The following is a 17,913-nucleotide window of genomic DNA, read 5'->3' as shown; positions in this document are numbered from 1 at the left end:
GAAATGTCTGTGGCCTTGTCTATACTATGGCAGTAAATTGTTCTGTTACCCTACTTGAGTTACCGTAACTGAAGTCAACATAGCTAGGTTCACTTACCGCAGTGTCTACACCATGCTGTGTTGACAGGAGACACTCTCCTGCCAACTTCACCTCAACAGGATGAGTACAGAAATTGACGGAAGAGTGCTCTCCCATCAATTTAGCACACCTTCACCAGACCCGCTAAATCGATGCTGCTGCATGCCCTGTCAATACCTCCTCTAGAGCAGTGGTTCTCAACTTATTTACTGTTGTGGATTACATCCAGTACTACCTTTATGGCCCTGAGGATGTCACATCTGTGCTGATTGGGCCGCAAGCAGCCTGTGGGCCGCAGGTTGAGAGCTACTGCTCTAGAAGATTGCAACAGTAATGCAGTAACCCCTATTAAGAACAGCATCCAGTTCATGCCCAGTGCAAGGAGCTAATCCAGTTTTTTACAAAACCTGCTTGAAGCTGTTGGTAACTGGGCCTACCAGCTAGAAGCTGTTGGTAACTGGGCCTTTTTATATTAAAGATTGTGGGAAGCTGGGCTGAATGGACCTTTGGTCTGACCTGGTATGGCCATTCTTATGTTCCTAGCTGGGTTCAGCACTTTAACTCATATTTCTAGAGTTAGAGAAGACTTGGGGTAACAGCTTGTAATCCAGTTTATTTAAATGCTGATATAGCTGGCTGTTTGTTTGTTTTTGTATTAGACTTGTACACAAAGCTTTTATTCTTTTCCCTCCACTACAGCTGACTTGCTGCTTGAAGGATTTAATAATTACAGATTTTTGTCTAATGGCTATATCCCCATTCCTGGGCAGCAAGACAAGGATAACTTTCAAGAGACTATGGAAGCCATGCACATCATGGGCTTTTCTCATGAGGAAATCTTGTGTAAGTTAAGTCGTCTTGATTTCTGTAGTTTACTTGCTTTTTATGTAAAATTACAAAAACCTAAATGAAACAAATGTTCACAACCAAACTTAAATCTAATGGAGTTTTGATGCATTGGAAGCCTGTGGCAAACATTGCACCACTTCAAAAACTTAAAGCAATCTTCTGATTTTAAGCTAAAATTGACCTAGAAGCAAGCAAGACTGTGCTACATAGTGCAATAACAATTATAAATTCCGTTTTGCACTGAGCTTGAACATGTGCCTAGGATTGGGGAGGGGGTGAATTTTATTGACACATTTGAGAAGAAAATGTTTGTCTCTTTCTGTTAACACAGCAATGCTGAAGGTGGTGTCATCAGTACTACAATTTGGTAACATTTCTTTCAAGAAGGAAAGAAACACTGATCAGGCCTCTATGCCAGAAAATACAGGTAAATTGGTCACACTGTGTGGCTTTTAATGACGTTAGTTGTGGTTTTCTGATCATAATTTGTTCATCAGATATCCTGTAAAGTTAGAAAGTCTGGTGGTGGTTTGTGTGTGTGTGTGTGTGTGTGTGTGTGTGTGTGTGTGTGTGTGTGTTTTTTCCCTCTCTGAAGTTCCTCTATAAAGTTCTCTTCCAGAGAGAGGCCATAATTTGTAACACTAACAGCCAGTATGAAACTATTAAAACTCTCCCTATCTTATACTCTCTTCCACACAGACATTAAAACTGCTGTCTACAGAATTCCATAAATTATTGAAGCTGTTTATATTGTTCCTAAACTTTTTTTGAACAAGCATTTCAGCTGTAACCTCATTAATTGCTCCTCAGCAGCGACTTAAATATCGGGGGGGGAAAAGTGTGCTTAAATCAGTGTATTTTCTTTGGTTCTTGACAGTGATTACATTGCCAATGAAAAGAATCCTGGAGCCAAGCACAACTTACTTAGTAAAATGACTGAATTTAAGAAACACTGTATTTAGACATTTATTTCTGAAATGACAGGGTAGTGTGACTGTTTTCATTTTAATTCTTCAGAGTGCAGTCATTATTTGGTAGACATGCTTAAAAATGGACACAGTCCCTTAGGCACTTCTAAGAATTTTCAGACTTCTAGTTTACCCAGTGTTCTGTCATTCTAAATCCTCTCTTAGAAAGTAACATCTTTGCAGTAGTTTAGAACTCAACTTTGGTTAACTGCAAAGTGTTGGCTGTTTTCATATTTAAAAACTAGCTTTGATTTCTATAAAGCAGTTAGCAAGACACAGAAGCAACTGCGGCTTCTTGCATAAGTCATGATGTGTTGCAGTTTGTGATTATAGATGGGCACTTCTTACCTCCATACTAGCAATATCTTCAATTAACTTGTATCACCTCTCCACTTTCTGGATATCAAAAGTGTTGACTGATAAAACAAATGCTGCAGAAAGGCTGGCTCAAATTTCAAATTTGTTTCATAGCTTGAGCATCTTGCTGCTGTTGCTCATTTTCCTTGCTTTTTATCGAGGTTTATATTTAGTGCCCTAACATTCTTTGAGGGAGAAAGTGGAAGTGGGAGAGTTGTGAAATTTGCTGAGAACTTCATAGGCTCTAAAGAACAAATGAAGCTTTATATGAAGAATATTCATGACTGACTTATTATGCAGTGGCCTAAAGCAATACAATCCTATCCAGAAACATCAACATGGTCTCTTAGGGCTTGTTTACAGTTAAAATGCTGCAGCTGAAGTGCTTCGGGGTTCTCCCACCGTTGGTGTAGGTACTCCACCTTCCGTAGAGGTGGTAGTTCTCCTCTTGACTTAATGCTGTCTACACTGGGGGTTAGGTCTGTTTTTTAACTGGTGGATTTTTCATATCCCTAAGCAACATAGTTATACTGAAAATTAACAGCCTTTTTTGGTTCAGGAAGCCTAATAGCTCTAACAACTCAGAGGCTGTAGTGACCTGTACTGAGACAGCTAACAAATATATCCTCAGAACTTGGGGATTAAAACAATGCTTTGTAGATCTGATGACAATTTGATAATTGTTATAAGGGAAAAGTTTAAGACATAGAAGTTTTAATTTGGGCATCAAATTATCTATTTCTAGTGTACACTAATCATGTCTCACTACAGAACAAAGTTGTTCTTGTGTCTCTATATATAGTTATGCACAATAAAAATGTGGCAGCTGTACATTAATAGTCACCAATAGATTATAAAAATACAAGCTAAATACAATTAAACAGCCAACCAACCATTCAGGAGATGCAACATATAAAACTATCATAAATTGCCCCTAGAGATGCACTTGCCTTTGTATGCAGCATCTCAAATATTTCACAGGTAAAAAAGAATCATAATATGCCTAGCTCCATGAGAGGGACACTTAGCAGATAAGATTCCAAACCTGAAAGGCCATGTTTTGCTCTTGGGCAAAGCAGGAAGTTTTCAAGTAGGAGGATGGTGAGCAAGACCAATATCCACTTTTGTGCTCCCCAATACAATGCACATTCCTCCCCTCCCCCCAAAAAAGTGGCAAAAGTCTCAATTATTTTGCAGTTTTCAGACACTGGAGAAAAGTCCTCTGTATTGTCCCCTTTAATAAATGAGTCTATTAACTTGGTGGTCCAATGGCTTGTGCTAGACACTGCTATGTGGGTGACCCAAGCTTTAATTTTGTCCCATCCTTTTGCTCTATGTGCTAGCAGAGACTTGATATCCTGAAAAGCGTCAGTTCCTGGAGGTCAAAAAATTGATTGCATTGGTTGACAGACTTCTCCAGCCAACTGAGAATGCAGATCTGTCCTGAACAGTGACTGTATTCTGTAAAACTGGTCATAGTTGTTTGTTTTAGTGACAAATAGCTGTACTGGTTCTGTAAAGTCAAGGTAGATTCTGTTCCTTCGTGTGGATCTTCCAGCAAAACCTTTTTATTTGGGTACAATTGGTTGCTTTCAGTGTGCTGCACAGAGGTAATCTATGGGCATGTCTACACTTGCAGATGTAGAGCGCTTTGAGTTAAACCTGCCTTCGGAGAGCACAGTAGGGAAAGCGCTGCAGTCTATCCACACTGACAGCTGCAAGCGCACTGACATGGCCACATTTGCAGCACTTGCAGAGGCATTGGGAGTGGTGCATTATGGGCAGTATTATGGGAAGGGGGTGGAGGTGCGGGGCATTCTGGGTACTGTCCCAATGCCTTGTGATGCATCGGTTATCATCCCAGAAATCCCTCTGCTTCCATCCACATTTGGCGCCATCTTTCAGTGTTTTTTGTGCTGCGCGCTCTGTCTTCCCTTTCAGTCTGCAGGAATGGAGTTCGAACTGCTGAGGAATATGCGGACGAATCTCACCAGCAAATCAAGTTTGGCAGTCGAGTTATTCCTTAAGATCCAAACTGACAGGGAGGGTCCGACTATGATATCAACTTGAGTAACGTATATGATACGAGATTGCTCATGGCATTCATGGACATGCTCACCATCATGGAACTCCGCTTTTGGGCTCGGGAAACCAAGCACTGAGTGGTAGGATCATGTCATGCAAGTCTGGGATGACAAGCAGTGGCTGTAGAACTTTCAGATGAGAGAAGCCACTTTCATGGGACTGTGTGGTGAGCTCCCCCCAACCCTGCAGCGCAAAGACACAAGATTGAGAGCTGCCCTGATGGTGGAAAAGCAGGTGGCTACTGCAATCTGGAAGCTGGCAACTCCAGACAGCTACCAATTGGTCGCGAACCAGTTTGGAATGGGAAAGTCTACTGTTGGAATTGTGTTGATGCAAGTTTGTAGGGCCATTAGTTGCATCCTGCCCAGAAGAACCGTGACTCTTGGTAACATGCATGACATTGTGCAAAGCCAGCCACAAACTGGCTTCCCCTAATTGTGGAGGGGTGATAGATGGGATTTGTATTCCAATTCTGGCACCAGCCCACCTAGCCTCTGAGTACGTTAATTGAAAGGAGTATTTCTGTATGGTTCTCCAGGTGCTTGTGGATCACTGTGGGCATTTCATTGATATTAACACAGGTTGGCCCGGAAAGGTGCATGATGCACGCATCATTTGGAACACTGGCCTGTTCAGGAAGCTGCAAGCCAGGACGTTTTTCCCCAGACCAGAAGTTCACTGTAGGTGAAGTTGAAATGCCCATTGGGATCCTTGGAGACTCCGCTTACCATTTTATGCTGTGGCTCATGAACTGCTCCTTGGTGCTGTCAGGGCTCCCTGTGTAGGGTTTCAACAACAGGCTGAGCCGATGCAGAACGACTGTGGAGTGTGCTTTTGGCCATTTAAAGGGACGCTGGCACTCGGTATGGGAAGCTGGACCTGGCCGATGACAGCATCCCCACGGTTATATCCATGTGCCATACCCTCCATAACATTTGTGAAGGGAATGGTGAAAGCTTCACTCAGGCATGGACCTCATAGGTTCAACACCTGGAGGCTGAATTTGAACAGCCAGAGAGCAGGGCTATTAGAGGGGCCCAGTGTGGGGCTGCAAAGATTAGGGATGCCTTGAGCTACCAATTTGAGGCTGAAAGCCACCAGTAATGTCTGGTGCCCTGCACAGGCATGAAGTGCAGTGGTTCCAATGTTAATAGGAATCTGTTTTAGCTATGATGACTTGCAGTGCCTGTAGCTTTCCTGGGCTAAGATATCTTTTACTTTATGCAATAATAAAGAATGTGTTCAAAGCTAAAAAATCCATTTATTGGAAAGAAAATTCACTTATTGAAAAGAGACGCAACTGCTTGGGAAACGGCATGGGAGTGGGGTGAGGAACAGTACAATCCACAGGTTTGCGTTTGTCCAATTATCATACTCAGCCTTCCTGCACTTCATATTGGCTTCAGAGAGAAGGAGTTGTCCCGTCTAAACCTGTTCAGCTGAAAGGAATGGGTCCTTTGAAGGTGCAGGGGATTTTTAAAACACCCCACCCCACCCCCACACCCCCTTAGAGGAATCTTAAAGGATTAAGAGAATTCTTAAAATAAGACTGAGGAGGAGGAAAACTAACTTTCATTTTCTTTAGGAAGTAGATTGCTCAGGACAAGTACTATGGGTATGTTTTAACCACCCACTGGTTACATTTCCTTTTCTTTCGGGGTGAAAATATGGTAGAACAGTTCTGTCAATTGACAAGAATCTATTCATGAAGCTTATAACCACAGCTTCTTCCTTGCATATTACTAGAAGTGTCAATACATACGTCCTCTCAGAAATGTAACCCAAATCCTCTAAACCATTGAGATTAACCTCTCTTCACAATCCCAACTGTCCATGTGATTCTAGTGCTAGCTCGGTGTTAGTTACTCATCATGTTGTCTCCAGGTATGGTATTTTATTACAAGCTGGACAACTAAAAAAGCAAACTTTAGGTATTTTGGGCAGGAATGGAGCTTATGGGAAGGGGAGAAAATGTCAAGAACATCCCTGCAAAGTGGACAGTACATTTAGACTTCTAGAGATGGATAATGCTTCTGCTACCTCTTGGTATCTGAGTAATGACAAAGGAGAAATAAGTGCGGGAGGAGTGGAAGAGTCTAACGTTTTTTAATAAGTCCTCCTTTCCACAGATACCAGATGAACATGCTGTAAAATGCAAATTACTGGTGATTGTAGCTGTTCCTTTGTTTGGGGAAATCCGTGGATATGTGAGAGAATAGACGAACTTGACACTTGAGATATTGGCAGGGAGGATTTATGAAACAATAAATCTTGTCTCTTAAATACCAATTTCATTTAGTTTTTATTTTAAAGTTTGAGTGACTTTCATGCCATAAAAATATCAAGCCAAAGGGAGTTGTGGCTACTCAGTCTTGGGAGAGCAAGACTCTTCTGTAAAATGCCTAAATATGGACTCATGGGTGTCTAGCTCTAGACACCCATGTTTGTGTTTTCTAAAAATTGTTTAGTATGTTGTACTCCAAGTCCATTTCCTCCTGTGTTACAGTAGAGTGAAAGCGTAATGCTGAATTTTTGCTGTTACCACTGTTTCACTGACTGCATAGTGAACCACATGGAGTACATGACCAAGAACAGAATCTGTGGCTTTGGGGCTGGGAAATGATATCTTCCGTACTAAATTGCCCAAGAAAGAGGGTTCCCCTTCCTTTTTAAAAGACTAAGTCGGGGGGATGCCAAATGATCATATTGGAAAGATGAGAGGGACTAGCAAATGAATATTTTAGTTGTCCTTCTGAGAAAGCTTAGAAGCTGGCACACTTAAGAAAAAAAACTAAGCTAAGAATTTCTCTGTCAGATTCATTTTTAAAAATCTTAAGTCACAAAAACCACCCAATCTATTAATAGAAAATATTTGTAGGAAAGAGGATTGATACTGAAAGAAAATAAAGTAGAACTAATGTAGGTGTTGCTAAACCAGGAAAGGTCAGTGGGCCATTCAGTTTGATATTCTGCTTCCAGCATTCTTATTCCAGTTGCATTAGGTGAAAGCACTCTGACATTGTTTCAGTGACTGCTGTCATGTGGCATAGGACCAAAATCCCATAACAATGCATTGGCATACCTGCCTGCACTGCAGCACAGCAATTTCTCTAAGCAGCCATATGTCTATGCTAGAGCGTCCTAGCTCTGCTTGAACTAGTGCACTAAAAATAGCAGTGTAGCCAAGGGTAGTGTGAGTGGCACCTTGGGCTAGCCACCAAAGTGTATGCCCAGGGGCTCTGGGCAGGCTTGTAGTCCAGCATGTGTCTGTCTCCCCCAAACTGGGATGCTCTTTCCTAGCTAGAGTAAGCATACCCTTATTGACATCTGGCATATTGTATCAAAAGAATAAATGAGCTTTTATTGAAAACCAACCATTTTCAGCTCCAGTGCTTCCTAGCAATTTCCTGAACTAACCTGGTATTTGCTGTACTAAATTAACAGGGATTCACTAAAGTGTTTATATGCATTATCACAGGTTCTGGGGTTCCTTATAGACACTAGTTGTTGTAATAGGTTTATTTTATTTTTCACAAGGTTGAGCGCTACTTCTGAGTTCTGTATTGAGTAGTTGCTAAAAGTCATTGAAACAGCTATTGATACAAGTTCTCAAGGGCTTGTTTCATTAATGTTCTGGCTAGTCTGGAGACTTTAGGATATTTAAGTGAATAACTTTATTACTTTCAACCTCAGTTGCACAGAAACTCTGCCATCTACTGGGAATGAATGTAATGGAATTTACTCGAGCTATACTTACTCCCCGCATTAAAGTTGGCAGAGACTACGTTCAGAAAGCCCAAACCAAAGAACAAGTAAGTTCTGATTGTATAAAAATAAAATGAAGCTCCAATTCATCCAAAGTAACTTTTTAGCTGTGGTCAGTAAAACTGTGTTGATGCTAGTTCCTGTTTAAATCTTTGTTACATCTTAAAAAACATCCTTGTGTTTTTGTATTTTCTTGCATGGCAAAAAACAAGACTGTATAGAAAGTAAGAACTTTTTCCCTTTCCCTTCCCCTCTTGATTCTAATGTCGTTTGACATATCAAATATAGAAAAGCAGTCTTAATTTTTGTTGACAACAGTGTTAAACTTTGTTATTTTTAATCAAACCATGTAGTATTTCTGCCAGTTGTTTTCTTTCCTCAGTAGTATTCTTTCCTCAGTGGTATTAACTGCGTTAAACTTGCTCAGTTCCCTTAGCAGTTATTTGTGATAACATCCATCTCTTTTTGTTCTTTTGAGGACTCCTAGAGAATAAGTAAATGTTTAATATATTTTGATTTTCAGGCAGACTTTGCAGTGGAAGCCTTGGCAAAAGCCACTTATGAACGCCTCTTCCGCTGGCTTGTTCACCGCATTAATAAAGCTCTGGATAGGACCAAACGACAGGGAGCTTCTTTCATTGGCATTCTGGATATCGCTGGATTTGAAATCTTTGAGGTATGCTAAAGAGCCAGTTATGGGAAACTAACTTATGACTTTAAATTCTGTCTCTATTCTGATCTGAGTTACACACCCATGCATAACCATTTATTCTGCAGTTGTGGATTTCTCATGTAATATAACAGTCTAGAGCAGAGGTGGAAAGACTATGGCCCGCAGGCCACATCTGGCCCGCGGGACTGTGCCGCCTGGCCCCTGAGCTCTGAGCCAGGGAGGCTAGCGCCTGGCCCTTCCCTGTCCCCCCCCAACCCCGCTGCCATGTGGGGAGCACTCTGGCCTTGTCGCTTATGCCGGGCTGTGCCGCTTGCAACCGCCCACCTCCCAGGCTTTCCAATAAGCCAGCCTTGCCGCTCTGAGCAGCATGGTAAGGGGGTGTGGAGTAGTGGTTTTGGATAAGGGGTAGGGGGTCCTGAGGGGCAGTCAGGTGACACGGAACAGGGGGTGGTTGGGTGGGGTGAAGGTTTAGGGGGACAGTCAGGGGACGGGGAATGGGGGGGGTTGGATAGGTGTGGGAGTCCCAGGGGGTGGGGGTGTGGATAGGGGTCGAGGCAATCAGGGGACAGGGAGCAGGGGGGAGAGGGGTTGAATTGGGGGCGGTCCCACGATGGGGTGGTCGGGAGCAAGGAGCAGGGGTGGGTGGATGGGTTGGGAGCTCTGGGGGGGGGGCAGTCAGAGAGTGGGTGGGGGCAGATAGGGGGCAGGGGCCAGGCTGTTTGGGGAGGCACAGTCTTCCCTACCTGGCCATCCATACTGATTTGTAACCTCAATGTGGCCCTTGGGCCAAAAAGTTTGCCCACCCCTGAACTAGAGTGTATTACAGATAAGAATAACATCTTGTGGGTGAATTGAACTCATGTTTTATATACACCTCTACCCCGATATAACGTGACCTGATATAAGACAGGTGTGCATAGAAGGCAGTAAAGCTCTGAGATGCTGCTCTGAGCAGTGCGCTAAGGGTGCAGGGCCAGGCCGGAGCTGAGGAGTTTGATAAGAAGCAGAGGGTCTCGGTGGTGGTCAGGGGCTCCCCTCCCTCCCCTGGAGTCTGGGGGGCAGGAGCTGTGGGAGGACACTTTTGGGGGCCCCACAGTCCCAGAGTGGCCCGGGGAATTAGCAGGGGGCTGGGAGCAGCCTGCTCTGCTTCCCTCGCCCCAGCCCTAGCTGTGTTGCTTGGGGGAAGGGATACCCCCGCACTCACCAGCAGAAGCAGAGCAGCCCAGCCTCAGCCTGCTCCACTCCACCAGCTCCCAGCCACAGCACTCCGCTTCCCAGAGCCACACTCACTGGCAGCAGGAAGCAGAATGCTGTGGCTGGGAGGTAGCAGAGTAAATAGAGCGGGCTGGGGATGTGTCCACGTCGCTCCCACTTCCCGCCACTGCTGGTGAGTGCCTGTCAGGGGGCAAGGGGATGGATAGAGGTCTGAGCAGTCAAGGGATAGAGGGTTGGGTAGGGGGTGGGGTCCTGGGGGTGATTACGGACGGGGGTCTCTGGAGGGGGCGGTCAGGGAACAAGGGGGGCCAAAGCAAGTTTGATATAACATGGTCTCACCCATAATGCGGTGAGTTGTTTGTTTGTTTTTTTTGTGTCACCTGAGGACCGTGTTATATCGGGGTAGAAGTATACTGATTTAAAACCAAATCGTATCTATCATTTATTGGATGTTAGGAAACTATCCCTTAATAAAATCAGAAATTTGCCCTACATATACTCCTTGCAAATGTAACAGATGACATTTTGTAAGATTATAAATTCTGCCATTGAGTTACTTTTCTAACTCACTAAATATTTTGTAGCTGAACTCTTTTGAGCAACTTTGTATCAACTACACCAATGAGAAGTTGCAGCAGTTGTTCAACCACACCATGTTTATCCTGGAACAAGAAGAGTACCAGCGGGAGGGCATAGAATGGAATTTCATTGATTTTGGACTGGATCTGCAACCCTGCATTGATTTAATAGAAAGGCCTGTAAGTTTCTTTAATTTCTTGTCGATTTCTGGACTAGGTACAGGCCCTTTTGTGGAACAGTCCCAGGAACTGGATTAATTTGAATAGTGACCATTGAGGACTGAATCCCATTATTTTTATATTAATTTTAGTCTAAGTATCCTGTGCCCATTGGAGAATCCTGCGTCCATTTGTGTGAGAGTCTATCTGCATAAATATAGTGCACTGTTTTAGTTGTATGAGACTAAATACTTTGACCTACTTTGTTTGACCTATGTTGTTTCCAATGCCAACCAAATCCTCATTGCTCTCATCTTCAAGCCTAACCATGTGATGGTATTATGGGTGCTTAATGTGGTAGCTCAACCAGAAAGCTCTTCAAGATTTAGGGTGAAATCCTGGCCTCTTTTGAAGTCAGTGGTAAAATTCCCATCAACTTCAGTGAGACCAGAATTTCACCCTATAAATCTGCCTTGTGTTTGAGTGGGTCTTCCAGGACTGTAGCCTTTGGGAAACTGTTTTTTCTCACTGCACTTGGCTAAAGGATCCTGTCTGTTGCCCAATCTCTGGGAACAGTAGACCACTCCAATCAACTACAGATAGCATGAGGAGCAGCTTAAGAGTCCAGGAAAAGAGCATCAATCTTGAGTGGCTATTCCTGCTTCTCCACTCCACCCTCCCCCCCCCCCACACACCCCCCCCCCCCCGGATCTGGGCTGAAGTTTATCCTGAAGTCCTCTGTAGGACAGATAAGTAAGATGTCACAGCATATGCTTCTTTTGTGTTATGGCATCATTATGTAACATCTCTATAGCATCATCCTTACAGGAAATGCAAAACAGAGCTTAAAGGGTTCCTCCCCTCAGTTTAAGAAAATATTTATTTTGCCCCAGAACCCAGTTTTGCAGGCTACGACAGATGCACACCAAAAAAAAAAAAAGAAAGATTGGTGCCATAATTAGTTATTTTCATTGGAGTCAGTTTTCTTACATTTTCCCCCCCAAATTTGAGCTGTAATTGTTGTGAAGTTACATTCTTTCACACATTTAAGACACTATTGCTGCATGTAATGCTATACTTGTATGCAGAGCAGCAAACCAGTTCTTTCTTTAAGTTAGTTTGCGGGGAGAGAAATCTTAGCAAAGATCTTCACTTTGAATGTGCAGATCCAGAAAGAGAATCCAAATTCTGTGTCCTTGGAATAAAGAGTTTTTTTTGTCTGCCATAAAGTCTGAGGGAAGAAATGTTCATGTTTTCACTATACAAAATATTTAGCATGAAATATTCTAAGACTTCTTATGTTCAGTGTGTTTTAAGAATCAAACATTGGTACTTCCTCAGTCTTCCTGTAAATGAATTAGCATGGGCACATGATGTCATAGAATGGGCTTAGATAGCCATATCTTGTAAAATGTGGAGACTTTTTCAAATTCACAATTGTTTTAAAGTGTAAATCTTTATAAATCAGTTCCTCTACTGTTAGTTTTTTTCCAAGACTTGTATGTAGGAATCTGTTTCCCCTGGAAAAGATAACTGATGCCCTCAAACCAATCCCCACCTGTAAAATGAAAATAGTTGTTCCCCACCTCATATGGATGTTGAGGATAAATACACTAAACATTGTGAGGTATTCAGATACTGTGGTAAGGGAGAGGGGATGTATAAAATCCTTAGATAGCTAGGTAGAACTTTGCCATTCACGTAAGGCTTTTATTGACAAGCATTTGAGTTCTGTAACTCTACTGTTGTACCCAAAAAACTATGAGATTACTGTAGAACCTGAGGATGTTTTTCAGGATATACAGGACATACATGGTCTAAAATGGAATGAACTTCCTCAAACTCATTAATCTCTTTCGTTTGTCATTGATGAAGTATATTTAAATAAAATGGGACTTGAAGCAAATGAAATCTCAAATGTCAAACTTTCCCTCCAGAAACATTTTTTTTTTCTGGAGTATGATGGGTTGCTGTACAAGATTTTTAAAAAGACTTAATATGTGGTTTATATTTTTTAATTGAAAAAATTCTTGTTTCAATCCACCAACTGTTTATTTTATTAGGCAAACCCACCTGGTGTACTGGCTTTGCTGGATGAAGAATGTTGGTTCCCTAAAGCCACTGACAAGACATTTGTGGAAAAATTGGTCCAAGAACAAGGAACCCACTCCAAATTCCAAAAACCACGGCAGCTAAAGGACAAGGCTGACTTCTGCATTATTCATTATGCAGGGAAGGTATGGGTTGTATGTTGAACAACTTGTACTATTGTGTTGTAAATAGACTAGTTTTAGTTAAATCCGCTAAAGTTTTAGCGATGTTATTCAGCTAGATGCATGAGAACTCAGACATAGGAACAGTTTCGTTTTCTTTTTGTTAAAAAGATATTTGAGAGAGTTTTATTGAAATCCCTATTGCTGGATCAGAATTTACAGTGGCAGAACTGTAAAAAGATATTAAACAGACTTACTTGAAAGAGATTTAAGCTTTCCAAATAATAGAATAAAAGGTTTTTGGTTCAGAAATGCTTTGATTGCATCATTTCCATTTGTAGTAAAGCTGATTGCATAGTAGGTATTTCCTCCCCCCCCAGGGTTTCTGATTTAAAAGAACCTAATTATTAAAATTGGCACTCTTAAAAGGTTTCAGATTTGACAGCTCTTGAAATCAGCCCTCTATTTTAGAATAGGTTCAGCAGGGCAGTGGCAGTACCAGCACCTCTCCAGCTTCCTCCACCTTGTTCCTTTGATAGGAGTATAACTTTTGGAATAATCCTTTTAGAACTAAGAATGTATTTCAGTCATCATTAGTCATTCCATCTTTGCTTCACCTGCTGAGACTGCTAACTGGCCCAGTCATGATGTGGACAGTTGTTCATCAGGAAGTGGCTTTTTTTGTCCGGATCTGTTACTTACTGGACCTTCTGTGATCCAGACTTGAATCAGTGCCATTGAATTTTTCTGTTTTTACTTAACTGTTCTGAAATTCATGCTTCTACTGGATTTGGGCTCCTAGGGGTAAATGAAAGCATTCCTCTTATGTAAATGATACTCTCGATGACTTTTTTTTTTTTCCCCTTCCCATTACCATGACCAATGTTTCAACTGTTTTTAATGGTTATTCTCATATATATGACACACACAGTAACTACGATCAACCTCTGGATGGATTTTACGTTCGTATTTGCACAAGAAACTCCCTGCTCATGTGGACAAGGAAATTTAAATAACATACTGTGTTTTGTTTTTGTTTTTTAAATTGTGGACTAGTAAATGTCCCAGGAAGTGGGTGTAAGTTTGACAAAGGATCAGGTATCCTGTCTTCTCCCTCTGTTTCACTTTAAAAATTCCCTTCTAAGAGAGTGTGCCCCAAAACAAAATTTTAAAAAATTAGTGTATTTCCATACCCATTAAAACTGCAACACTTAGCTGTTACTTTGTGTATATATAAACAAACATATATCTTATCGTATCAAAATATAAAGTGAAATTTTAAATAAGTAACTTAGAAATACTGACATCTGTCACTGTTTTTTTTTTCACATTTCCCACAACTGAATGGCAGTAGTGTGTCTGAGCACTGACATTTTACTGATACTTCACAGCAGGAGGGCCAGTATGATAAATAAAACAATGTAAATAGAGAAAATTTGGAATAATTTAGTGTCTGCCTTCATGGCAGGAGGTAGTCCAATATTTCTTGCTGTGAGGAGTTGTCACTTGTCTTATGGAGAAGAGCAATCCAATTTAGACTGGATTGGCCACTTCTGTGATACTGGCATTGTGTTGTGCAAATTTTTGTGGCAGGTGGAGCTGCTTAGAAAAACTTAGGAAATGTGTTTTGTCATGCAGTTCCACCAAATTGAAACACTTTATGAAATCATGTCATTTTCAGCAAAATTTCATTTTGGAGGAAAAGAAGAGGGGAAAAGTCTGACATTGTCAACGTCCTGTTTCAGCACTATCGGGGGACTTTTTGTTTTTTCCCTTTTTAAAGAACTTTTTGTTTTGAAACTCTTAATTTTATATTATAATGTATAAAATAAAAAGTTAAAACCTTTACATTTCTGTCAGAACATTTTGATATAAATATTTTTTTCATATTTTTTGGATAATTTCAAAACTTTGAGGTTCCATTCCATTCCAAATCAAAACAAAAACCTCAAAATCCTTCACAAAACAGTATTTCTATTCTCTGCACAGCCCTACTAGTCAGGTTCCTGTTAACATCACTTGCTGTCTAACTGTGAGTTAGACCAGAGGTTTCCAACCTGCGTTGTGTGCTCTTCTGAGAGCTGGCTGCTCACATGGGTGCTGGCTTTTGTTTGTTTCTAGATGCAGTTGAGTATTCTAACATAACTGCAAAGTATTTTTCAATGTCCGTTTTTTGTAATTTACCTACAGTGATGTTAAGTGATGGGATGGGGTGGACAACTAAACAATCTCTTTATTAAAATGGAGTGTCCACCCTATGAAAAGCTTAAGGGCAGTGAATTTGTATCAGTCATCCTCATAGTTGGCAAAATCTTTGAGGTATTAGTCTCCTACAAAAGACTTATCTCCCTTTGAGCTGATGTTCACATTTTTAAAGGTGTCTAGGCACTTAGCTACCATTATAAAGTAAATATTTCTGAACTTCTGGGCTTGAAATACTAATTGTGGAAAACTTCTTTATTCAGCTGCTGAGCTGTACTTCTAATATCACCCCACAGTATTCTACAAGACTATCAAAATAGAAGCTTTGTTTATTTTCAGTATTGTTAAATAACAATTTGTCTAATTGCAGTAATCATCTAAAGCTAAAAGTATCAATTATTTGCAACAGATCCTTAATTTTCTCATCTTTGTAATTTAGCTGCATTAGTTAGAATCGTCTTATTTTACATGTGTTTTTGACATTTCCACAGTAAAGCTTCTGCTTGAAAATAACTTGTTTTGAAAATGTTTTACTTATCATTGTTACAAGCAGCAAAGCTTGGCTCTCTTATCGGCAGAAGTTGGTCCTGTGAAAGATACTACCTCACCCACCTTGTGTCTCTAGCCAGCAAATAAGATGAATAAAAGAGGGGTGGGGGGAAGCAAAACTCTTTTAAACTTTTTTGTGAAATTAAAACTGCATTTGATAGCACTTTGTTCTAGCAAAGGAGAAACAGACTAACTCTCAGCCACATAAAACTTTTTTTCTCTTATTGATGTTTAACGCTTTCTTGAAAGAATAGAAGAGGAAAATTCAGAGAGCATTGTTTTAAACGGTGTTTTCTTGGGAAATAGCTTTTTGAAAACACTAGTTAAAACAGAAAACAAAACCCAAGTTAGCAGTGTCCCAATAACTCACCACATGTACCTTTTTGCTTGCTTCTTTACAGGTAGACTACAAGGCAGATGAGTGGCTGATGAAGAACATGGACCCTCTGAATGACAATGTGGCTACCCTTTTGCATCAGTCTTCTGACAAATTTGTTGCAGAGCTTTGGAAGGATGGTAAGAGAATATACTGTGTCTAAATGAAATTTCATCATAATCTGAGATGTAATCTTGTTTGGATGAGTTGTTTTTTTTTTGTTTTTTTTTTTTAAATACTCTTTCCTGGTCCATAGTTGAAAATAATAGCAGCTTAATCCCAACAGGCTAGCCCTGATTAAGCAGCCAAAACCATAAGCAGAGGGAGCTGGTTTGTTCCCTAGACTCTGAATTCAGTCCCTTGCACATACACCATCTCTTAATTTAGCTGCTTTTTCAGCTCATTGCCATGTATTGACTATTGCTCCTATCTAAAAGTCTTTGGAGTTAGTCAGTTTCAGGCTCACTATAAGGAGCGGCAGGTAGTGCCACTTCTGATGGTGCTGCTGCTTAACAATGCTGTTTTGATGAAAACGCCTCTTACTGGGCTTCATGTCTATAATCGTGTGCAATATGTCTGAAGCTCTTTCAAGCAAATTACAGTTAATTAGCATAACAAAACACTGTAAGCAGTATTATTCCCATGGACTTGGCATTGCTGTTTAGCTAATTATCTGCACATCAGCTAACATATCTTTCACAACTCCCACTAAAATAATTTAAAAAGCACAGTTTACCACAGAAACACTTTGCAAGAACTGTGGTTCTGATTCTCCTCACTCTCATTCACACACACTAGAGTGTATTATACTACATTTTCATATTTGAGAGCAAACCATTGTTTGTTTTATGATACAGAAGACACCTGAGCAATAGGCTTAGTATTGAGTTTTCCATTTGATTTATTGGATGAAGAACACTTAATGGTTTGTGATTCAGCTACAGAGAGTTTTATGAAGTATATATTACTCTGAAATCTGTCTTTTTAAAAAAAACCAACCCCCTTTTTCCTTTCAAGAAAATCCACTTCCCCATAAACACACGTCAGTGTTTAATACGCAAAACTTGAATCTAAGGATTACTGAAATGTGCATGGAATATGTGTGGTCTAATTGCTTTTGTAGCACAGTTTAAAGTTTGCGATTGTTAAAATGTGTTCTGTGTACTAACAGAAGTGTCTTGTGTATCTGCTCTTCTGTCTTTCTGTTTTTACTGTTTCTCTATCTTAGAGATTCAGAATATTCAGAGAGCATCTTTCTATGACAATATTACTGGTCTTCATGATGCACCAGGTGAATGTATATAAAATCATAGGCAGGACTGTACCTACAGGAAAAAACCATTTTTGCTTATAGACTTGCATGACCGTTCATTTCATGCTAAATTTAGATATCTCCACAAGGCAAGTGACTTTGAGTGCATACCTATTCAATTGCTACTGCATACATAACAGCATCTTATTTTATGCTCTGCACTTAAAGCATTGCAGATTAAAAGGTTTATTACTGCTTCCTACTTCTATTTTGAGACTCCAGATTGCTTCTCCAATAGCTACAGGTATTTGAAATCGCTTGTAGGCTTTTCAGGATTCTCATCTTTGTTCACAGTCCAACTTTAAGAAAAATAATGAAGCATTTTAACACTTATGTGCTTTTTTTTTTAAGTAATTTCGCTTGTGAACATTTTAAGTTAGTGGTACAAATGCAGTTGGACAGTGGCACGTTTCAAACTCCTGTAAACTTGCTTTCCCTTAAGAGCTCTCTAATGTTGTTTGCTGTTTCTACAAACTCTCCCTATTTTATTTATTATTTTTTTATTTATTTTGGGGGGTGGGGGTGAGGGATTG

At 40.7% G+C, this 17,913-nt stretch overlaps 1 protein-coding gene across 4 annotated transcripts in view; it reads left to right on the top strand.

Annotated features, from left to right (window-relative positions):
* The window catches only part of MYH10 (myosin heavy chain 10), a 146,059-nt gene that overhangs the window by 85,939 nt on the left and 42,207 nt on the right, over positions 1-17,913 (top strand). For 3 of the 4 annotated variants that reach the window (XM_030534083.1, XM_030534082.1, XM_030534081.1), the window contains 7 exons: positions 779-922; positions 1,260-1,355; positions 8,032-8,150; positions 8,627-8,779; positions 10,576-10,749; positions 12,792-12,965; positions 16,094-16,208. In XM_030534083.1, coding sequence (XP_030389943.1) covers positions 779-922; positions 1,260-1,355; positions 8,032-8,150; positions 8,627-8,779; positions 10,576-10,749; positions 12,792-12,965; positions 16,094-16,208 — 975 coding nt within the window. Of the gene's footprint in view, positions 1-778; positions 923-1,259; positions 1,356-8,031; positions 8,151-8,626; positions 8,780-10,575; positions 10,750-12,791; positions 12,966-16,093; positions 16,209-17,296; positions 17,360-17,913 lie in introns of all 4 variants that reach the window. The other variant, XM_030534085.1, reaches the window with a different exon arrangement.

This window comes from Gopherus evgoodei, chromosome 15 (genome assembly GCF_007399415.2).
Source record: "Gopherus evgoodei ecotype Sinaloan lineage chromosome 15, rGopEvg1_v1.p, whole genome shotgun sequence".
In the NCBI taxonomy this organism is placed as follows: Eukaryota; Metazoa; Chordata; order Testudines; family Testudinidae; genus Gopherus; species Gopherus evgoodei.
Note: the sequence above shows the minus strand (reverse complement) of the source record. Positions and strands in the feature narration are given on the sequence as shown.